General features: G+C 45.6%; 1 protein-coding gene across 3 annotated transcripts in view; it reads left to right on the forward strand.

The window, feature by feature from the left end:
• Nucleotides 1-25,018, forward strand: part of MTMR2 (myotubularin related protein 2) — a 345,983-nt gene that overhangs the window by 261,808 nt on the left and 59,157 nt on the right. For all 3 annotated transcript variants that reach the window (XM_069202398.1, XM_069202399.1, XM_069202400.1), the window contains exon 10: nucleotides 8,004-8,210. In XM_069202398.1, coding sequence (XP_069058499.1) covers nucleotides 8,004-8,210 — 207 coding nt within the window. The remainder of the gene's footprint in view (nucleotides 1-8,003; nucleotides 8,211-25,018) is intronic.

The following is a 25,018-nucleotide window of genomic DNA, read 5'->3' on the forward strand; positions in this document are numbered from 1 at the left end:
GCCTTTTGAAGGAACTCTTTTTTGCCCTGATTTGGAAGATAAGCTGCATCTTATGTTTGAGGAGTGGCAATGTCCTTATTTGGTCAGGAAGCAGCAATCAAGATTATTTTAGTCTTCTAAATGGAGTTAATCTTCCAGACATCTGTCAAGAAGATAAATCCAGTACACGGACGAACTCCCCAGGTTTCAAGTCCACTTCTGTTTTTCCTCCAAGAAGCAGAGACTGGAGTACTACATGACTGATCCCCTTTCCTGACTATGGCGGGTCCCATGCAGATACAGGCCAAAGGTTACAGGTTGATGGTCATATTCACCACTTTCTAAAGGGGTGGTTACATCTTAAGATATCTGGGATATTGTTATGTTGGTTAGATTCCGAGCCTTTGTGGAAAAGGAAGTGATCATTTCAATCCCAGAGTTTTAATGACGGGATGGTGGCTACTCAGCGGTCTCCCTGGTGCCCAAAAAGATGGGAGGTTAGAGAATGGTAAGAGACCTCAAACATATGAAAAAATGGGTGAAGAGCATTCCAATCCAAATGGAGCCACTGCTAAGACTTTTTCTGCTGATTTCTCCATTTCATGGTTACAATATACTTGATGGACTCCTATTTATACACACCTATTGCCACCAAACGTTCGTCAGGTTTCTTGTATTCACCACCAGCACCGGCAATTAAAGATTCTCTCATTAGTCCTCCTTTTGGTCCCAGGAGTCTTTCTAAAATTAATCGTGCTGGTTGTGGTTCGTCTAGAATTCAAAGGAGTTCCTTTATATTCCTGTATCACTATTTTGCAGACTCATCCTTCCTCAGAAATCAGGAATCTACCATATCTGAAAGTAACAAATTACACTCTGAATCAAAAAAGATTTCATCTGAATGTGCTAAAATCTCAACTCGAGCTATCCAGAGTCATGACCTTCATTGAAGCCAGATTCAAGAAGGACTTAAGCAAAGTTTGTCTTATAGACGTAAGGGCTGTCTGTCATCACTTCCAGTTATCTGCTGTGTTGGCTGTCCAGGAACCTCCAGCAAAGAAATGAATGGAGGTTTGTGGTTGTATATCAGCCTTTGTGGTCACAATATGATGTGCAAGACTCTATCTTTGTACTCTGCTAAGGTGTCTGCTGAGGTTTTTGGCTCCAGTCTCCCAGACATTAAAAACCCTAATCCCTGTGACACCAGAGATCAGATCGCAACTTCAGTGATAGCTGGAGCCATCAAGTGTATTTAAGGGGATCTTGACACATCTACAATCTGCAGTAGTGCTCACAATGGACGCCAGCTGCTTAGGATGGAAGGCGTCATTGTTATCCCACTCCTTTCAAGCTAGATGTTCTCCAGTAGAATTGCAAGTTCTTAAACTGGAGAAAACTCATAGCAGTTTAATGAGACTACAACAGTTTCAGCAGCAGGTGTTTCATCACAATGTCTTGGTTAGAGCAGACAACACTTTGATTGTACCATATGTCAATCACCAGGAGATCACCAGTTCCAAGCCTCTTTTGCAGCTCAGCTGGGAGTCTGAGCACAAACTCACCTCATTGCATTTTAAGGAGTGCACGCCATATTGTCAAGTAGATCAGAGGAACAGATAGTTCCCATCTTCTCAGAACCAGTCTTCATCTGAATTTCTGAAGGTGTGCCAGAGATTTGGCACTCCGCGTCTTGACCTTTTTTGCTTCCAAATTCTGCTTCTGTATTCCAGAACCCGAAACATATGGGGTAGATGCATTATAGGTGAATTGGCCCAGGAGGTTACTCAATGCTCTTCCACTGTTTCCTCTAATTCCAAAGCAGAATTCAGGGCGAGGACACAGGTATCATAGTAATAGTATCCAATTAGCCTTGATTACCCTGGTTACCCTCTCTCTTAGGCTCTAGCTCCTCCTTCATTATCTCTCCTCTCACAATCCTAACTCTGCCTCCAACACTCTAGTCTTTGTCTTCTTGAAAGTTGAAAGATTACGCTTACAAAACGGAGGTCTTTCTCTTCACCAGACCATTTGATTTTATTACAATTCTGTCTCTCTCACTCTCACTCTATTTATCAGCTGGCTTCACTGTGAGTGACAGCATTCTCCTCTTTCCCAAGGACCATATTGGCACATAAAGTAGTTCTTTTCAGTTTCAGGCACTGCTGTGGCAATATGTGATTTTAGGTAACAAAAATATTTTTGCTTATTGGCAATGTTTGTTATGATGATGAGGGCCCGACAACTCACACAACAATAACATTTTACAAAAAACATGTCAAAACAAGACACACATTGACAAAATCAAAAGACTGACCACGATCGTCAGACCTATTGGCTTTGTCAATGCTTGTTTATTTTCATATTTCTCATAATCTTGTTGAAACTGGTAACACTGATTTTTCCATTAAGAATAATTTTTGGAAATACTAGCATTCATCAACGCATTTTACTAAATGATGTTTCAAAGAAATGGTACCTACAATTTCACAGTATTTTGGCTAAACGTTTTTTTCCTAGTTGTATTTTTAAAGAGCATTGTATTTTGAAAGCAAAGAGTCACTCTTGCTTTCAAGATAAGGCAAATATTTGCAGCAACCCGGAGAGCATTCTGGGAACATTATACATAGCCTTTGAATGTTAAACTTGTCTATACATTTTTATGCTGAAATCACTGTCAGTAGTTTACATTTTCTAAGAGCGCTCACCCTAAAAATAAAGGCGTTTAATTAATGAACCGTAAATACAAGTTCAACAGCATTAACATATGGACACAAATGCTACCTTAACTGCAGACAGTCCCCTTTCCTGATCCATAAAGTGCCCTTTCCTGATCCATAATGTGGTACTGTAAACTTGGCAGCCCATGGGTTGGTGCTGCAGGGGTGTGGGCCTACTTGTCCCAAGGACAAAATAAACATGAAAACATGTTGTCCTTGACCCCAAACAATATGTTCTGGGCGTCGAGGCTATAGGAATTCCTCACCCCTGCCTGGGACATAGCCCCCTGGTCCTAAATTTTATTTTTTGGGTTTCCATGATCCCAAGGGAGCCAACAAGGCTCCCAATCTCCCGTGGGTGTGCTACAGGAGTGTAGGAGGCCACACTGGCTCCTTTGCACACTCACAGAACTAGAAAAAAAAGAAAGGACTTGGACCTAACTGTCTGCAGTGGGTTACCATGAACAGGAGGTTGGCCATGTGACCTTCGGCCGTGCACGACAGAGAATAGCCACACACGCCCAGGGGGTGAGGGTGTGTTTAGGGGGCAGGGGGTGCAGGGCCTGGTCACAGGCCAGGCCCTCCTGCCAAACCCACGCTACACAGGGTGTGCCTGCAGGCTAGGCACTGCAGCTAACACCACACCGTGGGTTTAGCATTAAATATGGTAGGAAAATATTGCTATACGTTTTTAAAAAACCTAGACATTTACTGAAAATTGGTGTTGTAGTTGGTCATGGTAATAATGTCTTACTTTGTATTAAAAAGAAACTTCAGAAATGCATAAAAATTTCAATTTAAACGCTTTGTTTTAAACTGAAAAAATCCCCAGAAGTTCAGCAGTTATAGTTATGTTACGTAACTATAACTCACACCCTCGCCGTGCACTGATTATGACCTCACATATTAGAACAGTCATTCTTGCACAGTGACATGATTGATAACATTACTGCTGACAGCTGGACTGACATCATTGACAATACTGTGCATGGTGGGGGTGTGAGTTATACTTCCATGAAATAACTATTATTGTTTAATGTGTGTGTGTGTGTTTTTAAATAATAAAATTTGTAAATGGTAGTTTTTTGACTGGAAAATTGTTTAGTACTTCTGTTGAACTTTTTTTGAATTGTGCCCCCTAGCTGATAACCCCTCTCCCCCACATTGCTTTGAGCCCCCCCACCACCACTACCTTGGGGAGCCGTGAACTGCCCGAGCCATGCTGCCACTGAGAGTCAAGTGCTGAAGAAGTACCTGACCCAGCTGCTCAGGAACCTTAGTGGGTTGGGCCACAGGACACCAGGAGTAAAAGACTTCAACCGCCAAGTTGGGGCACAGTAGCTCCTGCTTGCCACAGGGCCCTCTGAAAAGGAATCTGACCACTGGCAGCAAGCGGTGAGGTGCCTAATGTTTGGGAGCCTTGGCTGCATTTGTGGCTTTGGCCATTTCCAGTTTATGCCAGTAATACAATGAGTCCAGTTTTTACACTCAGTGTCTCCTAACATACATAATAGAGAACACAGGGTTGGGAATAGTCCTCAGCACCATCTGCATAGATCATATGAAGGATTTATGTAGAGACATAGCGTGGAGGGTTCCCAGAAGTAGGGGCAGGGAGGTCCTTGTTGATTTTATTAGGGACCAGTTTGAGGCACAGAGTGAAAGGTAAGAGGCTGTAGTTCACTCTGGTGTTGGGGGGGGGGGCAATGGTAGTAACCCAGTAGGAGAGTGCTGTAGTGACAGGCTTCTGTGTCCCTTTAGCAGAGCTCTATCCCAAACACATGCTGACTGTGTTCCCTACTGTATTTCTTAGAGTTTCCCAGTACACTCACCCCCCTTTAGTTCCTGAAATGCCCAGGTGTGCACACCACCTCAAATTTCTAGGGTACCACTGTCATCAGTTCCAGGAGCAAATCCCTTGAATTTCTCGGTTACCACTGTCATCAATTCCAGGAGCAAATCCCTAGGGTGGTTTAAGGCTAGCAGAGTCCCAGAGCTTGCAGTTGGTTCTCCAGAAGGCTAAAGCTCAGCAAGAAGAGAAGAGAGTTTGAGAGTGAGATGCTAAGCCTAGCTCCCCAGGAACAAGTGGAGAGGAGACAGGAGAGACAGGAGGCATGGGCCTAGGAAGAGAAATTGTGGGAGAGGGAAGAGGAACAGAGTAAAAACAGAGAGAGTGAGACGAGAAACTGAAGGAAAAGGAAGGAGAGCTGGAGAGGGAAAAGTCCTTAAAAGAGAGAAGCTTAGAATGGGAGATAGCATATCTCTGATCTTGGAGTTGAGCATCAACTGCTTTGTCAATGATCTTGACCATTAAGGATAGGTGAGTGAGTCCCGGTAGTTGGTGAAGTCATCAGGTTCTAGGGCAGGTTTCTGTAGGGTGGGATTCCCTGCCCTGTTTTCACACCTTCTGAAAAGATGCCTTGAGCGAAGAAAGTGATGATAATGGTGGTTGTGGAAATGGTGGTGATGATAGAAATATTAGAAATTGTTGTACTACTGGTGGTGGTAATGCTGGTAGTAATTGTGATAAAAGACCATACATGCCAATAGTCCCAATACAGGCGGGACTCACGTTTTTTAAGCCAAAAATGACTTTATTTTGGCAGTCTCCCGCCTAAAATCGCCTCTCCTTCAACAGAAGTCAACGGGAGAAATACAGTCTCCCAATTATTTTTTTTAAATCTCCCACTTTGGTCTTCTAAAATGTTGGCATGTATGACATTTGGTTCTTATTAGCAGCGAGGCACTAAATTATCGAGATCTCAAAAGGTTATTCTTTGGTTCTGTATCACCTTTTCATAGCGGAAGTGGTAGTTATGGGGGTGGTTTTATTAATGCTGGTAATAGTGGTGGTATCCGTGGTAATGTTAGTGGTGGTAGTAGGTTGGTGATGTAATGGTAGAAATGGAAATATTGCCTTTGATATTTGTGGTGGTGGTGATAATAGTGATGTGGTAACAGTGGTGGTTGTATTGATAATATGGTTGGGGTTATGGTAATAATTGTAGGATGGGGGCGGTGATAACTATTTTGTCAAGATGCATTGGGTCTGTATGACCTGTTAATGGAGGTAGCAATTGTGGTGATTTTGGTGGTAATGTTGATTAAGATGGTACAAGGACTTTGGGCCTTACTGTTCATGCCGATGGAAATTTACCTTCCTGCACTGAAGCACCTAATCAAATAGTGCTGCAGTTGTAGGTAAGGTAATGCCTGTCAGCAGGATGGGAAGAGAGCAGAGGTACAGGGTGCATCCCCGTAAAACAATAAAAAGAAAGCGGCAAACACCGGCATCAAGAGTGAGCTGGTGTTTGCCATGCGGTGAAATGTCCACAAAGTGATGATGATGGTGGTGGTAATGGTAAATATGGTGTTCTTAATGATTCTGATGGTGTTAATGGTGATAGAGGTGTAACATTTGTGGCACTTGTGGTAGCCGTAATGGTGGTGGGATTCGTAATGGTAGCGTTGGTCATCGTGTTGGTAATTGCATTGGTCATGGTAATGCCGATGTTAATTATGGTGGTAATGGTAGTGATGCTAGCCCGTATTAATAGTGATGGTGTTGTAAATAGTGGTGGCAGTAATGGCATTATTGGTAAAGATGTACGCGGGTATGGTGATGGTAAAAATAATGATAGTGGTGGCGGCAGTGGTGCTTTGGTAGTAGTGAGGAAGTACACTGTGGAGGTCTCAAACAGGTTATGTAGAGGCACTATATAAATTATTGATAAATATTATCATAGAAAATGGATACCTAGTTAGTGCTCTGCATTGAAAGGTAATGAGTGGCTCATGCAGAGCAGATCAAATTCTTACAGTGGGGTCGTGTAGAGCTGAAGTTCACAGACTGACGCAAAATCTTTTGCCTGTCAGTAACTGTCTCCTCCGGATTCAGAAGTTAACAATAAGTAAGAACAAACTTGGCAAAGCCAAACGATCTGGCCCTGGAAATCTGGTACGGTGTGTGTTTTACATTTTTTTATTGCAAGCATATGCCACAAAAATAAAAATAAAATAAATAAAAATATGCCATCACCTAAACATGACTTGTTTATACTTTCAATAAAAATTGAACTTAAAAAAAAAAAGTTATTGATGTGGATGTTTCAGCAGTGGTGTTTTTTTTAAAACAACACGCCTTTCAATTAGGCCATGCATTTTAATATTTGTGAGGGAAACCAGACTTCAAATAACAGTCCACTATAATGTTAAAATGTCACTTTAAACGTTTATAGCATTAACTTCAAAAAGAAGTCCAGGCAAAACAAATATCTAGTATTTAAAGTTAATATAAAACTAAATATTTTTGTTAAAAGCATGCTTTGAACCAGCTTTGCAAATTTAGAGAAAGGAACTATTTTTAGGTGATGCGATCAATGTGCACATGCTTTGTGCAGTCACTTAAAGTGAAGGGGGATGGTAAGTTAAGGGGCTGAGCCATTGCTGCCATGCTTGTATGTTGAGATGGGCACTCAAAATACGAGTGGCAATTTAACAGCTGAAAGGATGAAGACTGGTGACAAAAAGTCCCTCTTTGTCTGTACTTTATGCATTTCTTCTGTTTTTTAGGGGAGATTTGGGGTGGGTGAGCGGAACAACACTCTAGAGGGCCAGTTGAAGCCAGACTTATAAATGCAGCCACTAAAGCTGTCTGACAGCCAATTACCGAATGGCTGTTCTGTGGGTTTGTACAAAATGTGACCAACATTGTGGTTAGAAGCCGGTGCCTAAAAAGGGCACAGAACCACCATCCCACTCCGTTATGCTGCCCCGTGGTCTTAACTAAAGTGTGATTTCTCTCAAGAAATCAATGGTTGTAGAAGATCCATAAAAAAAACGATTTCTGTATCTAGTAGTACTAAAAATATGATACATTACAATAGCCTGACGGCACAGCTAAAGCTGTGTGTAGGCCAAATCAAAAAACTATAAACAAAACTAGAGATACAAGGGCTTTGGAATGAGAAAGACAGCAAGACTTCGAATGTGAGTGCATTTATCTTGAAGTACTCACGTGAGGGAAATGATTTATGTCCAAGTGTAAGGTAGGGTGGGAAATAGCATTTGGGTGGAGAGAATGTGTGCACTGCAGCTTAGGTAGGGTTGATGTTGCTTTGCATCGGGTTCGAGCCTGCTGCTTAGTAAGGTCTGTTGCTATTGCAAATCAGTTGTATGTGTTGCCAAGCGAAGTGTGTTATTACTGCACTTCTTAAAATGTTCCTGCTATCTTAATTACACGCACACAATTTACGTCTAGATGGAAATGTCAGATTGTTTTGTTTCCATTTTGGCTCTTCTTTGCAGTTGATTCTTTCCGGAGCTCTGAGGATAGCTGACAAGGTGGAGTCGGGAAAGACGTCTGTGGTGGTGCACTGCAGTGACGGCTGGGACCGCACGGCTCAGCTCACCTCCCTGGCCATGCTGATGCTGGACGGCTTCTACCGTACAATCCGCGGATTTCAAGTACTTATTGAGAAGGAATGGCTAAGCTTTGGACACCGGTTTCAGCTTGTGAGTATAAATAGCTTGTAGACCTTTACTAGGGTTGGATTTAAGATACTGTTAGGGTTTATCTTGTGCACTCCATACACTAAAGATATTCATGCCTGTGTAAGTTATATGCTACATCATCAGTTTTTCTTTTTTTTTTTTTTACTAAATTTATTCATGCATTGAAAACAACAGTTCTAGGAACATGACGAGAAGATCAAGCATGTAAGCAGATATAGATTCAGAAAAAGTGCAGCTGTCTTATGTCGGCAGAGAGGCTGCTATGACCGTGTGAAGCAAAACTTAGTACAGAAAAAACTACAATCAACAAGGAATATCGCTACTTATGGGGGAAAATATGGTCCTTCCGGGGCAGGAGGGGGATGAGATACAGGTTGGTAGGGGGGAATGTGTTGTCAGTCTCCTCCAGATAGTCTCCAAACCTAAGTCGCAAATTATACCACAGGTGTACACCCCAAGGATTCAGTACAAGAGGCGTGGCTCCTGGCACCAGGCATCTAAAGGAGTGACCCCCTAGGAGCTCACGAATTGTGTCCGCACTCTTGAGCAAGCTGCTCTATGTAAGTCAGTCACCAACTCCTGACCAGTCAGGATGGAGAGCTGTCGCCAGTGGTACACGATACAGATTTTGGCTACAGCTAGTGACAATACATCATGAAGTAAAGCCAGCTAGGGAAACGAGGATCTCCACGCAGGGCTGTAGATCCCTTCCATCATTGTGGTCAGGTGGTAGAGCCACTTCTATTTACTGAAGTTCCTAACCAGTAAGTTTGTTATGCATAAAGCATGCACAAGCATTCAACAATTTAACAGCAACATCTTAACTTTCAACTCTTAGTACTGACCATGTGTGCACATATTATACAGCCCCCCGCCAACCACACATCTCACAGTTCATGTGTCTTAGTGTAACCTGTCCCCTGGGTCCGACATCCATCGGCGCACCAGTGAGGCCTATGAATCCAGCACATCTCTATTGCGAATTGTATCATCAGTCATCTTTTCCGTCTGGGCCCTTATATGTCCAGAGGTCGGGTATATTGGTCTGTGTGGGGGAAAACTTTCCCTTCCTGCCATGGGTTCATGACATTTTAGCCTTCAGTAGTGCATATCTGTAATACGTGACCTGCCTGTTTAAGGGGCATCTCGTTCGATGTAGCCTGTAACACCAATAACAGTGTATCCCACTCCATGAGAGGTGTCCCCTGTTTTGTCTGTCTGTGTAGGTGTGGCAAGACACTAATTTTGGCAATACTTCATTTAATCAAGTCTCGAACCCAGCCTTCATTAAAGGAGGGCTGGGGGGCTTCCAGTGCATAGTTATCGCCCTCTTTCTCAAAAGAAGCACTAAATCTAAGAATGTAGTAGTATGTTTCCATTTCGGGAGTCTGGTAAAATGGCCCAGAAGGCACACCACCATCATAGTGGTTAGTGTTCATCACATCATTTCTGTGATCCAGTCAATTTTAAATGCAAGGGCTGTCCCAGACCACATGGGGGGGGGGGGGGGGGGGGGAAACACTGATGCACCTCCGCATCCTTGGCACACAGACAGAAGCCTCAGGTATGTTTTTGCCAGTCTTTCTGGGGACAGGAAGTTGTGGTGCAAGTAGTTGAGTTGTGTATATTTAAACCTGGTCTGAGAAGTTGGGTTGTTGGTTGACTGGGGTGTGAGCCCAGGTCAAGCAACAGCCTCAGTCCTTTCCAGGGTGAACCAGAACAATTCACTAAATTACTCTGTGTTTAACCCTAGGTAGCTTGGCGCAAAAGCAGTCAGACTTAATTAAAAGGCAATGTTTAAAGTATTTATGCAGCACCAAGACAGTAATAAAGAGAAAACACAAGAAAAATCCCAAACCAATTTAGGAAACTAGAGTATATTTTAATAAATCATTTGACACCAAAATGACAAAAATCCAATCAGTACAACCGGAGTTATGAATTTGTAAAGATTTTAGTGAAAACGAATGCCTAAAAGATCAAAGCTCTAACCTCGGACATTTAGTCATGTGAGACCGGGTGAAAGTCGAACGTTATGACCGAGTGCGATGGAGTGCGGTTCGGACAGAAGTGGATTGGGCCCGGTTAGCACATACCTTTGGACTTAGAAGAAATTCTGAGAAAATGTGTCTCAGAAGGTACAGTTCAGAGGGGCAAGGTTGAAATGGAAGTTGAAAATCTCCAGCAGGATGAGGCAGAGGGCTGTAGCCAAAGATAGTTCCACAATGTCAGATACCCCTTTGGCAAAGGACCTATGAAACAGATTTTCTGCTGTGGGGAAAACGTAGCAGGAGATGCCACAAAGTCATTCCGACCGGTGATGCACCTAAGGCAGATAGGCAACCAGGTTGGTTGCTGTCTCCTCCTGGTTCTCAGGGCAGTTTTTGGCCAAATCCTCAGATTTGAAAATTGGCCCTCTGGGCACCTGTAGCACCACAACCAAGGGTCCAGGATTGGTAGGACACCTCTTGGAGGTTCAGGACTCACTCAGTCTGGATCCATGTGCGAGTTCAAGATGGTGGGGGCCTTTTATGCCTCTGAACAGGAGGCCAGCAAACATACCCTTGGAGTCACGTCTGGTAGTCCTGGGTGCAGGGTGCATGTAGGGCTCCACACCAGGGCTTGGTGCTGAGGGTTCAAGGGCAGGCTCCAAGCAGCAAAGCAGCCCTATCAGATACAGAAACAGCCTGACAGAGTGCATAGCAGGTTACAGCAGCATTCCTCTGGGAGTCCTTCTGCCGGTCTTAAAGTTCTCTTTGTTGAATCGAGGTTCACAACTGAGGCTACTCATCAAATCAATACTTTTAAATAACATGGAGCACATTATGCTCCACAAGGAAGACAAAGAGTGGCTAAGTTTCAAACCATAATGGTTTATTGAAGATTAAAAGCTTGACATATTCATTATTTTCCAGCATTCACCTTGCCTCATAGTGGCCTCTAACCATTATTTTAGTCACTAATTGTTAGCATTTTCAGCCAAATAACTCTATAAACGTGGTTCACCCTAGGAGGATAATAGTTTCTGGAAATAATAATAATGTTTAATGTCTACTCTAATAATTCCACAGTGTATTTGATATATATATTGATAAATTCAAATAGTATCAATCAATAATCAGTAAATTAATTCAGTAGTCAGTAGGAAATTCGAATCAATAAGTCATATATGCAAGAGATCAAATTAATATCAAGTAGTCGCAAAAGGTTTGTGGGGTAACTTGGCCTCATTCCTCCACATGACTTGGGAATGCGTGAAAATAAGGAAATACTGGGCCAACACAGTGAGCATGCGGAGTGAGATTACTGGAGTACAGATAGAGACCTTAATCAAACACTGCCTCTTAAGTATACTCCCGCCGCCTAAAAAAGGAACCAAAATGTGATATAAATTTGCCCTATTAGGTTTGGTGTTGTCAAAACTCTGCGTTGCAATATACTGGCCTCAACCTCGCCCTCCCCCAATTTGGGAAAGAGGATAGTGGACCTATGTGAGTGGGGAATAGCAGAGGAGAGGAGACTTAAAATGGTCTGCACTGATGAAAACCCAGAGCGTGATCTATAAATATGGAGCACCATGCTAGATTGTCTAGAGGAGAGGGAACACCTGCCAACCGCACTAACTAGTCACTCAGAAGATTCAAATACGATGGTAACCCCAAGCACAAATGAGGAAATCGTCTCAACCCCCTGAAAAATGCCTGGAGGAGCAGTGGGTGTCAAAACCATGTGCTGATGAACCAAATCGGATTTGTGCAGTGGAGTAGGGAGTGAGGATGCATGAGACGAAAAGTGGAACACACCCTGAGAGAGTTCGCAACATTCACCACTGCCAATACCCCACACAATTCCCACAGACCGTACCCGCCCCTTTCCCTACAGCCAGGGGTCAAAGGGAATACGAAGAAATAGGGTTGGCGGGGCTTCACACGCCCTCTCTCCCCCTCAGGGATTTATGATGTAAGCCACTGAAATCCCCTCCAGACAGGAACACACCCATGGATAATAGCCAACACCCTCCTTCCAACCTCACCCACACCCCCGTTCCCACACAAGCCGACAAGAGATATACACCCTGTGTTTGTCCGCTGCCACATCTATTATTGTTGATTGTTACTTTTTTGACTCAATTGTTGAACATCGTTGGTCTTTAAGGAATGAAAACTGGTCTTAATGCTGGTAATATCACATGGCCAGACCCCACTTTAAATGCATCTACCACGTATGTTGCTTTATATGTGAATTGCTGTGAGATCATGTAATAAAGACAAGTTTAAAAAAAGTATTCTCAAAAAGGAATAGTTAAGTAAATTAGTTCTCCCATAAAGAGAGCACCGTTCTCTACTCTAATTTGCCTCAAAGTGGACAAAAGTGTTGTAAGGTGTTCTTGGTCGCATTTTGGTTCTCCATTTTAGTTTTACATTTTATATGTTGTTAATCTGACATCGTTTTAGCAATATTATTTTACATATTTATGCTTCCACAATATTATTTTTAGAACAGGCTATATATGCTGCTTGTTTTCAGTAAGTCTTTATCACTGTGTAATCTGTACACTCTGTTCTATGCTAGGGACATAGAAAAAGATCTCCTAGTGCTTGCGTTGACTGTTTAGAGACAGCTCCTGGAATCTAGACATATCATCACATCAGAGCTGCACCTCTAACACAGTGTGGTTTGGATTATATAAATGGTGCACTGCTCTACAGGGGTCAAAGTAGCATTCGGCTGTGATTGTCCTGTAACGGATCCTGTGTTCGCTATACAGCTCTGCTGAAGCTGACTCTTCACCTTGCAGAGAAGGATTCCCGACTTTACCTTAAACTGACTCCCTGGCTTAACTATCCAGGTATGGGGGGGGGGACTCATGCTATCCTTTGAGATCTGGCAGAGGATACACCCGCTATGCTCTGAGTGTAGGTAGTGATAGGTAGAAAGATATAGAAATAAGATTGCCATGGCTGGATTATTTATTCAGTTCACCATGTTAGTAATGCTGGTTACAATGCTTTATTTAATCTGCCTAATAATCGCAGCCCATTCTCTTCATGCAAGAATATGATTATTTCGATAAATGTCTAAAATCCTTTTTCCGTATCGCGCTTGTGTTTACCCTGGGGCATACATGAGTAAACAACGAAAGGGTAAGATCTGTTTTCACAACTTCCTTGGGAGTCAAAGTGGTCATGTTTGAGGTTGCCGGAATCATCTGTTACCCTGAGAAGGTGAGGGGTTCAGGTGAGACACTGTGAGCTATCTAGGAATTGGTCTGACATTTCCTAATATGCAGTCCTACTTTTGTGGGATCGTAAAAGGTGGTGCCACCGACCTTTATAGGTCGAGTACTTATTTAAAGGTTCTCCTGAGTAGTTCTGGTGTGTGCCCAAGGTCCCCTATTCACCTTTAAAATGGAGAAGTCCATGGTGTTAGGGATTAATCCTCCTCAGGACTATAGTAAGTACCTATTTTTGTCTGCATGTTGTTCAAGCTTAGACATTTAACCCCTTCGCTGCCAGGCCTTTTCCCCCTCCTGTGCCGAGCCTTTTTTTGGCTATTTGGAGCAGTTCGCGCTTAGGCCCTCATAACTTTTTGTTCACATAAGCTACCCATGCCAAATTTGCGTCCTTTTTTTCCAACATCCTAGGGATTCTAGAGGTACCCAGACTTTGTGGGTTCCCCAGAAGGAGGCCAAGAAATTAGCCAAAAAACAGTGAAAATTTCATTTTTTTTAAAAAATTTGGAAAAATGGGCTGCAGAAGAAGGCTTGTGGTTTTTTCCCTGAAAAGGGCATCAACAAAGGGTTTGCGGTGATAAAATCACCAGCTTCCCAGCTTTCAGGAACAGGCAGACTTGAATCAGAAAACCCAATTTTTCAACCCAATTTTGGCATTTTACTGGGACATACCCCATTTTTACGATTTTTTGTGCTTTCAGCCTCCTTCCAGTCAGTGACAGAAATGGGCATGAAACCAACGCTGGATCCCATAAACCGCAACATTTCTGAAAAGTAGACAAAATTCTGAATTCAGCAAGGGGTAATTTGTGTAGATCCTACAAGGGTTTCCTACAGAAAATAGCAACTGAAAAAGAAAAATATTGAAATTGAGGTGAAAAAAACATCAATTTTTCTCTAAGTTTTACTCTGTAACTTTTTCCTGCAATGTCAGATTTTCGAAAGCAATATACCGTTACGTCTGCTGGACTCTTCTGGTTGCGGGGATATATAGGGCTTGTAGGTTCATCAAGAACTCTAGGTACCCAGAGCCAATAAATGACCTGCACCCTGCAGTGGGTTTTCATTCTATGCCGGGTATACAGCAATTCATTTGCTGAAATATAAAGAGTAAAAAATAGCTATCAAGAAAACCTTTGTATTTCCAAAATGGGCACAAGATAAGGTGTTGAGAAGCAGTGGTTATTTGCACATCTCTGAATTCCGGGCTGCCCATACTAGCATGTGAATTACCGGGCATTTCTCAAATAGACGTCTTTTTTACACACTGTCTTACATTTGGAAGGGAAAAATGTAGAGAAAGACAAGGGGCAATAACACTTGTTTTGCTATTCTATGTTCCCCCAAGTCTCCCGATAAAAATGATACCTCACTTGTGTGGGTAGGCCTAGCGCCCGCGACAGCAAACACCCCAAAGCGCAATGTGGACACATCACAGAAAACAGACCTGTTTTTAGCAAAGTGCCTACCTGTAGATTTTGGCCTCTAGCTCAGCCGCCACCTAGGGAAACCTACCAAACCTGTGCATTTCTGAAAACTAGAGACCTAGGGGAATCCAAGATGGGGTGATTTGTGTGGCTCGGACCAGGTTCTGTTACCCAGAATCCTTTGCAAAGCTCAAAAATTGGCTAAAAAAACACATGTTCCTCACATTTCTGTGGCAGAAAGTGCTGGAATCTGAGAGGAGCCACAAATGTCCTTCCACCCAGCGTTCCCCCACGTCTCCCGATAAAAATGATACCTCACATGTGTGGGTAGGCCTAGCGCCCGCGACAGGAAACGCCCCAAAGCGCAACGTGGACACATCACAGAAAACAGACCTGTTTTTAGCAAAGTGCCTACCTGTAGATTTTGGCCTCTAGCTCAGCCGCCACCTAGGGAAACCTACCAAACCTGTGCATTTCTGAAAACTAGAGACCTAGGGGAATCCAAGATGGGGTGATTTGTGTGGCTCGGACCAGGTTCTGTTACCCAGAATCCTTTGCAAAGCTCAAAAATTGGCTAAAAAAACACATGTTCCTCACATTTCTGTGGCAGAAAGTTCTGGAATCTGAGAGGAGCCACAAATTTCCTTCCACCCAGCGTTCCCCCACGTCTCCCGATAAAAATGATACCTCACTTGTGTGGGTAGGCCTAGCGCCCGCGACAGGAAACGCCCCAAAGCGCAACGTGGACACATCACAGAAAACAGACCTGTTTTTAGCAAAGTGCCTACCTGTAGATTTTGGCCTCTAGCTCAGCCGCCACCTAGGGAAACCTACCAAACCTGTGCATTTCTGAAAACTAGAGACCTAGGGGAATCCAAGGAGGGGTGACTGGCGGGGCTCGGACCAGGTTCTGTTACCCAGAATCCTTTGCAAAGCTCAAAAATTGGCTAAAAAAACACATGTTCCTCACATTTCTGTGGCAGAAAGTTCTGGAATCTGAGAGGAGCCACAAATTTCCTTCCACCCAGCGTTCCCCCACGTCTCCCGATAAAAATGATACCTCACTTGTGTGGGTAGGCCTAGCGCCCGCGACAGGAAACGCCCCAAAGCGCAACGTGGACACATCACAGAAAACAGACCTGTTTTTAGCAAAGTGCCTACCTGTAGATTTTGGCCTCTAGCTCAGCCGCCACCTAGGGAAACCTACCAAACCTGTGCATTTCTGAAAACTAGAGACCTAGGGGAATCCAAGGAGGGGTGACTGGCGGGGCTCGGACCAGGTTCTGTTACCCAGAATCCTTTGCAAAGCTCAAAAATTGGCTAAAAAAACACATGTTCCTCACATTTCTGTGGCAGAAAGTTCTGGAATCTGGGAGGAGCCACAAATTTCCTTCCACCCAGCGTTCCCCCAAGTCTCCCGATAAAAATGATACCTCACTTGCGTGGGTAGGCCTAGCGCCCGCGACAGGAAACGCCCCAAAGCGCAACGTGGACACCACCAAAATTTTGGAAGAAAACAGACCTGTTTTTAGCGAAGTGCCTACCTGTAGATTTTGGCCTGTAGCTCAGCCGCCAACTAGGGAAACCTACCAAACCTGTGCATTTCTGAAAACTAGAGACCTAGGGGAATCCAAGGAGGGGTGACTGGCGGGGCTCGGACCAGGTTCTGTTACCCAGAATCCTTTGCAAAGCTCAAAAATTGGCTAAAAAAACACATGTTCCTCACATTTCTGTGGCAGAAAGTTCTGGAATCTGAGAGGAGCCACAAATTTCCTTCCACCCAGCGTTCCCCCACGTCTCCCGATAAAAATTATACCTCACTTGTGTGGGTAGGCCTAGCGCCCGCGACAGGAAACGCCCCAAAGCGCAACGTGGACACATCACAGAAAACAGACCTGTTTTTAGCAAAGTGCCTACCTGTAGATTTTGGCCTCTAGCTCAGCCGCCACCTAGGGAAACCTACCAAACCTGTGCATTTCTGAAAACTAGAGACCTAGGGGAATCCAAGGAGGGGTGACTGGCGGGGCTCGGACCAGGTTCTGTTACCCAGAATCCTTTGCAATGCTCAAAAATTGGCTAAAAAAACACATGTTCCTCACATTTCTGTGGCAGAAAGTTCTGGAATCTGGGAGGAGCCACAAATTTCCTTCCACCCAGCGTTCCCCCAAGTCTCCCGATAAAAATGATACCTCACTTGCGTGGGTAGGCCTAGCGCCCGCGACAGGAAACGCCCCAAAGCGCAACGTGGACACCACCAAAATTTTGGAAGAAAACAGACCTGTTTTTAGCGAAGTGCCTACCTGTAGATTTTGGCCTGTAGCTCAGCCGCCACCTAGGGAAACCTACCAAACCTGTGCATTTCTGAAAACTAGAGACCTAGGGGAATCCAAGGAGGGGTGACTGGCGGGGCTCGGACCAGGTTCTGTTACCCAGAATCCTTTGCAAAGCTCAAAAATTGGCTAAAAAAACACATGTTCCTCACATTTCTGTGGCAGAAAGTTCTGGAATCTGGGAGGAGCCACAAATTTCCTTCCACCCAGCGTTCCCCCAAGTCTCCCGATAAAAATGATACCTCACTTGCGTGGGTAGGCCTAGCGCCCGCGACAGGAAACGCCCCAAAGCGCAACGTGGACACCACCAAAATTTTGGAAGAAAACAGACCTGTTTTTAGCGAAGTGCCTACCTGTAGATTTTGGCCTGTAGCTCAGCCACCACCTAGGGAAACCTACCAAACCTGTGCATTTCTGAAAACTAGAGACCTAGGGGAATCCAAGGAGGGGTGACTGGCGGGGCTCGGACCAGGTTCTGTTACCCAGAATCCTTTGCAAAGCTCAAAAATTGGCTAAAGAAACACATGTTCCTCACATTTCTGTGCCAGAAAGTTCTGGAATCTGAGAGGAGCCACAAATTTCCTTCCACCCATCGTTCCCCCACGTCTCCCGATAAAAATGATACCTCACTTGTGTGGGTAGGCCTAGCGCCCGCGACAGGAAACGCCCCAAAGCGCAACGTGGACACATCACAGAAAACAGACCTGTTTTTAGCAAAGTGCCTACCTGTAGATTTTGGCCTGTAGCTCAGCCGCCACCTAGGGAAACCTACCAAACCTGTGCATTTCTGAAAACTAGAGACCTAGGGGAATCCAAGGAGGGGTGACTGGCGGGGCTCGGACCAGGTTCTGTTACCCAGAATCCTTTGCAAAGCTCAAAAATTGGCTAAAAAAACACATGTTCCTCACATTTCTGTGGCAGAAAGTTCTGGAATCTGGGAGGAGCCACAAATTTCCTTCCACCCAGCGTTCCCACAAGTCTCCCGATAAAAATGATACCTCACTTGCGTGGGTAGGCCTAGCGCCCCCGACAGGAAACGCCCCAAAGCGCAACGTGGACACCACCAAAATTTTGGAAGAAAACAGACCTGTTTTTAGCGAAGTGCCTACCTGTAGATTTTGGCCTGTAGCTCAGCCGCCACCTAGGGAAACCTACCAAACCTGTGCATTTCTGAAAACTAGAGACCTAGGGGAATCCAAGGAGGGGTGACTGGCGGGGCTCAGACCAGGTTCTGTTACCCAGAATCCTTTGCAAAGCTCAAAAATTGGCTAAAAAAACACATGTTCCTCACATTTCTGTGGCAGAAAGTTCTGGAATCTGAGAGGAGCCACAAATTTGATTCCACCCAGCGTTCCCCCACGTCTCCCGATAAAAATGATACCTCACTTGTGTGGGTAGGCCTAGCGCCCGCGACAGGAAACGCCCCAAAGCGCAACGTGGACACATCACATTTTTTCATTGAAAACAGTGCCTACCTGTAGTTTTTGGCCTGTAGCTCAGCCAGCACCTAGGGAAACCTACCAAACCTGTGCATTTCTGAAAACTAGAGACCTAGGGGAATCCAAGATGGGGTGACTTGAGGGGCTCTGACCAGGTTCTGTTACCCAGAATCCTTTCCAAACCTCAAATATTGGCTAAAACAACGCATTTTTCACACATTTCGGTGACAGAAAGTTCTGGAATCTGAGTGGAGCCACAAATTTCCTTCCACCCAGCGTTCCCCCAAGTCTCCCGATAAAAATGATACCTCAGTTGTGTGGGTGGGCCAGGTGCCTCCAACAGAATAAGGCCCAAAACTTGTAGAGATACAGGGGATAGTACTGCGAGTTTATAAGGACATATTCTTTTATACATCTTTAGACTGACTCTGCTTTGGGGACCCACATACGTGAGGTGTCATTTTATTTGGGAGACTGAGGGGAACACTGGGGAGTAGGAATTTTGTGCTGGAGTGGTGATCGTACGAAGAAAAGTCAGGAAAATATGTTTTTTTTAAGCACATTTTGAGGTTTACAGAGGAGTCTGGGTAAGAAAATGTTGGGGGATCCACGCAAGCCACTCCTCCCTAGACTCCTTGGGGTGTCTAGTTTTAAAAAATGTCTGGGTTTGGTAGGTTTCCCTAGATGAAGGCCGCACACAGGACCAAAAACATAGGTGCCCTCTCCCCCCCAAACACAGGTAGTTTTGTAATATATCGTTTTGATGTGCCCACATACGTCCGTGATGTGCCAAACACTAAAATTTTGAAAAGAAACACACTTAGGTTATGTGAAAAAGACCCCTCACCCACCAACCAAGTTGGTGGCATGCTTCATCATCGGGGTCCCACCTGAGGCACCTAGCGTGTCATAGGTGTGCTGCGACGCCTGATTACAGCGGAGCAGGTTTGGTCATTTTTACCACACATACTGGTTGGATTTGGCACGAGGGTGAGTGATGGTTCAGTGGATCAAATTTTACTAACAAGAGCTTTCACAAAAATGAAAAGCACTGTTAGTAACTGAAAGGCAAAAAACTGAACCAATGACTCACAGCTCGTGAGCTGTAAAGCCGCGACAAGGCACCAACCGCTTTACAGTCCATTCACACAACTTTCATACATGACACACACAAGGCCATTCACACCGCCAGCCACGGGCCCAGCACATTACAACACTCACATCGACAGACAGCGCCACTCAAGGGCCCATCACTTACATACGCCCACATGCCTGATACAACAATCACACCAGCTGATGGGAGTGTGTGGACTGGTGTTTGGCTTGCAGTGTGTTGCAGTAGCCAACATCAAGTCAATATGTACAGTCTCAGCCAAGCCCCACTCCACACACAATGGCATCATATTTTTTTTTTTTTAACAGAGGAACCCCTAACTAAGTAGAAAGAATTACAAAACAACAAACACAAAAGCTCTAACTAACAACATGACAGAAATGCTAACCATGAAACTAAACACATGAAAATACAAAACAGACATGAGTTTACACTCATGGTTGTTCCCAGAAATTCTTCTGGGTGTGGTAATTCTTAAAACAAGCACCGACACACAGCCCAGGCTTTGAAGGACAATCTGGGCAGTACATTCGAGACTCCCTCCGGATACCTCTTCGAAAACACACTCTACATTTCTTAGCTGGAAAGTCTTTTTTGGGTGTGGGAGGAATGTGCTCAGCAAAGTGGCGATCTTTCAATCTAGCCACATCCTCCACCACTGCTTCTCTAGGAACTCTGGCCTGTTCCACCACAATAAGGCTCTCTATCACTGACTCCTGAAATTTCACAAATGTCATCTTTGAGTCTGGAGACCTATCCCTAAACACAATAAAAGCATTGAAGGTTGCTAAGTGGAAGAGGTGAAGTGCTAACTTCTTATACCAAACATAAGACTTACGAATAGCAGTATAAGGTTCCAACCTCTGGTCAACTCTATCTACACCTCCCATGTGCTTATTATAATCTAAAATGCACACAGGTTTGCGCACTTCAGCAACCTGGCCCCAAACAGTCACAGGGGAAGTACTCTCATCATGGATGGTACTTAGCATGTAGACATCCCTCTTGTCTGAAAATTTCAAAGCTAGCAGCTCCTCGTTCCGCAAGGCACAGCACTGTCCCCTCTCAAGTTTTTTACAGACAAGCTCCCTTGGATAGCCTTTCCGGTTAGAACGGATTGTGCCACAAGCAACTGTGTCCACTCTAAACAATTCCTTGAACAACTGCACACCAGTGTAGAAGTTATCTACATACAAATGGTGACCTTTGTTGAACAGTCGTCTACCAAGATCCCACACTATTTTCTCAGTAACTCCAAAAGTGGGAGGACAACCAGGGGGGTCAATATTGGAATCCCTACCAGTGTACACACGGAAACTATACACATATCCTGTCCTACTTTCAGACAGCATATACAATTTAATTCCATATCGTGCCCTTTTGCTAGGAATGTACTGCCTAAAAACCAAACGACCCTTGAAGAGGACCAAAGACTCGTCCACACTTATCTCTTTGCCTGGAACATAGACCTCCGAAAACCGATCTACAAAATGATCAAGGACAGGCCTAATCTTAAAAAGACGGTCAGAATCTGGGTGATCTCGTGGCAAGGCTAATGCATTGTCAACAAAATGCAGCATCCTAAGAAGAAGCAAATACCGATTACGACTCATGGTAGCTGGAAATATAGCTGTTGCCATCAAGGGACTAGTAGACCAATAAGAAGCCAGTGACGGCTTCCTTATCAACCCCATCAAAAAAGTCAAACCCAAAAACTTTTTTAGCTCCTCCAAATTTGTGGGAATCCACTGGGCAGCTCTAGAGTGTGGCCTAAGTCTAGCAGCGTTGTCCCTCAAATGCTGCTCCGCATACAAATTAGTCTGCTCAACAATCTCTTCCAAAAACACATCATCCATGAATAACTCAAAGAAATTGATAGGCATAAAGTTCTCTGTATTGGCGTTACACCCCGGGAGACCAGTAAAGGCAGGCAACTCTGGCTGCTCCATGTTTGGGGCAACCCAGACATCAGGTCTTCTAACGGGAAACCTTTCAGCCCCAGGTTGCTGCACTATTGGCACATCAATGTCCTCCTCTAAAACAGAACCTTCATCTGCACTGAGTGTGGCTTCATCATCAGAAGATTCCCCTCCAACAGAAACATCACTGCCAGAATCTCTGACTTCCTCCTCTGCCTCAGATGCAGAGTCCGTCTCATAGTCATGATCAGACTGTGACTCAAAAAGCATACCAACCACCTGCTGAGCGGTCATCCTGCGGCTAGCCATGATCTCTCCTGCTAAAATTAACTGGACAAATTCACCACCAACAACCAGCACTGTGTAAGACAAGTAACAAAGTGTAGCTTTGTTAGTAAGAGTTACAAACTCAAAAACTATACCGCTCACTTGCCTGAAAAAGCTTGATTCACCAGCAACTACACAGCAATCACCAATGATATCCCACTAAAAAGAAAGAAAGAAAGGCAAATTAGAAATAAGACACAACAAATATCATTGTGCACAAACCTAAGGACAATTTCACACACAATCCTGCATTTAGTACACCCCCTACAAACATGTCATTCATGCATGGCAACAATACTCCTTTGGAGTAAATTGTTTTTACTTACCTAAAACATGCAACTGTGCAAACTGCAGGTCAACCACCGCCAAAACCGCAAGGAGCCACAGCAAATAAAGCAAAAGCTTTGAACTAGAACAAAAAGGAGGAATTTTTTTTTTATCACAAATGCAAAGACTTCTTCAGTTGACAAACACCCCACCATCAAACATTTTAGAAATTGGTGCCTAAGTGGATTCTGTCATAGGGGCAGATGGGCCTACTAAAAAAATAGGCCTGTCTGCCCCAAGGAAGCCAGAAAATACCTTTAGTACTGTGTCCCCATGGAGAGCGACCCTTGCCAAAGGGGACAGCCCTCAAACAAAAAAAAACAAATAAAACACACACAACACTATCCCTGGTGCCTAAGTGGCTTCTGCCCCCTTGGGGGCAGGTGGGCCTAAGAAAATAGGCCCATCTGCCCCCAGGGGGTGTAGAAATGGCCAACAGGTCAATGCCCCCCTTGGGGGGGCGCCCCGTGACCAAGGGGACGCCCCCCCACAAAAATAAACACATAAAAAAAAATCCCTGGCGTTCTAGTGGTTTCTGCCCCCCTTGGGGGCAGATCAGCCTAAAAATAATAGGCTGATCTGTCTCCAAGGGGTGCAGAAATGGCCTGGGTACATGTGCCCCCAAAGTGGGGGGCGACCCTTGCCCAAGCCCCCCCCCATCCACTAACACACACACACACACACACTATCCCTGGTGTCTACGTGGCTTCTGCCCCCCTTGGGGGCAGGTGGGTCTAGAAAAATAGGCCCATCTGCCCCCAGGGGGGGCAGAAATGGCCAACAGGTCAATGCCCCCCTTGGGGGGGCGCCCCGTGCCCGAGGGGACGCCCCCCCACAAAAATAAACACATAAAAAAAAATCCCTGGCGTTCTAGTGGTTTCTGCCCCCCTTGGGGGCAGATCAGCCTAAAAATAATAGGCTGATCTGTCTCCAAGGGGTGCAGAAATGGCCTGGGTACATGTGCCCCCAAAGTGGGGGGCGACCCTTGCCCAAACCCCCCCCCCATCCACTAACACACACACACACACACACACACTATCCCTGGTGTCTACGTGGCTTCTGCCCCCCTTGGGGGCAGGTGGGTCTAGAAAAATAGGCCCATCTGCCCCCAGGGGGGGCAGAAATGGCCAACAGGTCACTGCCCCCCTTGGGGGGGCGCCCCGTGCCCGAGGGGACGCCCCCCCACAAAAATAAACACATAAAAAAAAATCCCTGGCGTTCTAGTGGTTTCTGCCCCCCTTGGGGGCAGATCAGCCTAAAAATAATAGGCTGATCTGTCTCCAAGGGGTGCAGAAATGGCCTGGGTACATGTGCCCCCAAAGTGGGGGGCGACCCTTGCCCAAGCCCCCCCCCATCCACTAACACACACACACACACACACACACTATCCCTGGTGTCTACGTGGCTTCTGCCCCCCTTGGGGGCAGGTGGGTCTAGAAAAATAGGCCCATCTGCCCCCAGGGGGGGCAGAAATGGCCAACAGGTCAATGCCCCCCTTGGGGGGGCGCCCCGTGCCCGAGGGGACGCCCCCCCACAAAAATAAACACATTAAAAAAAATCCCTGGCGTTCTAGTGGTTTCTGCCCCCCTTGGGGGCAGATCAGCCTAAAAATAATAGGCTGATCTGTCTCCAAGGGGTGCAGAAATGGCCTGGGTACATGTGCCCCCAAAGTGGGGGGCGACCCTTGCCCAAGCCCCCCCCCATCCACTAACACACACACACACACTATCCCTGGTGTCTACGTGGCTTCTGCCCCCCTTGGGGGCAGGTGGGTCTAGAAAAATAGGCCCATCTGCCCCCAGGGGGGGCAGAAATGGCCAACAGGTCAATGCCCCCCTTGGGGGGGCGCCCCGTGCCCAAGGGGACGCCCCCCCACAAAAATAAACACATAAAAAAAAAACCCTGGCGTTCTAGTGGTTTCTGCCCCCCTTGGGGGCAGATCAGCCTAAAAATAATAGGCTGATCTGTCTCCAAGGGGTGCAGAAATGGCCTGGGTACATGTGCCCCCAAAGTGGGGGGCGACCCTTGCCCAAGCCCCCCCCCATCCACTAACACACACACACACACACACACTATCCCTGGTGTCTACGTGGCTTCTGCCCCCCTTGGGGGCAGGTGGGTCTAGAAAAATAGGCCCATCTGCCCCCAGGGGGGGCAGAAATGGCCAACAGGTCAATGCCCCCCTTGGGGGGGCGCCCCGTGCCCGAGCGGACGCCCCCCCACAAAAATAAACACATAAAAAAAAATCCCTGGCGTTCTAGTGGTTTCTGCCCCCCTTGGGGGCAGATCAGCCTAAAAATAATAGGCTGATCTGTCTCCAAGGGGTGCAGAAATGGCCTGGGTACATGTGCCCCCAAAGTGGGGGGCGACCCTTGCCCAAGCCCCCCCCCCCATCCACTAACACACACACACACACACACACTATCCCTGGTGTCTACGTGGCTTCTGCCCCCCTTGGGGGCAGGTGGGTCTAGAAAAATAGGCCCATCTGCCCCCAGGGGGGGCAGAAATGGCCAACAGGTCAATGCCCCCCTTGGGGGGGCGCCCCGTGCCCAAGGGGACACCCCCCCACAAAAATAAACACATTAAAAAAAATCCCTGGCGTTCTAGTGGTTTCTGCCCCCCTTGGGGGCAGATCAGCCTAAAAATAATAGGCTGATCTGTCTCCAAGGGGTGCAGAAATGGCCTGGGT

The sequence above is a fragment of the Pleurodeles waltl genome, chromosome 8, assembly GCF_031143425.1.
Source record: "Pleurodeles waltl isolate 20211129_DDA chromosome 8, aPleWal1.hap1.20221129, whole genome shotgun sequence".
In the NCBI taxonomy this organism is placed as follows: domain Eukaryota; kingdom Metazoa; phylum Chordata; class Amphibia; order Caudata; family Salamandridae; genus Pleurodeles; species Pleurodeles waltl.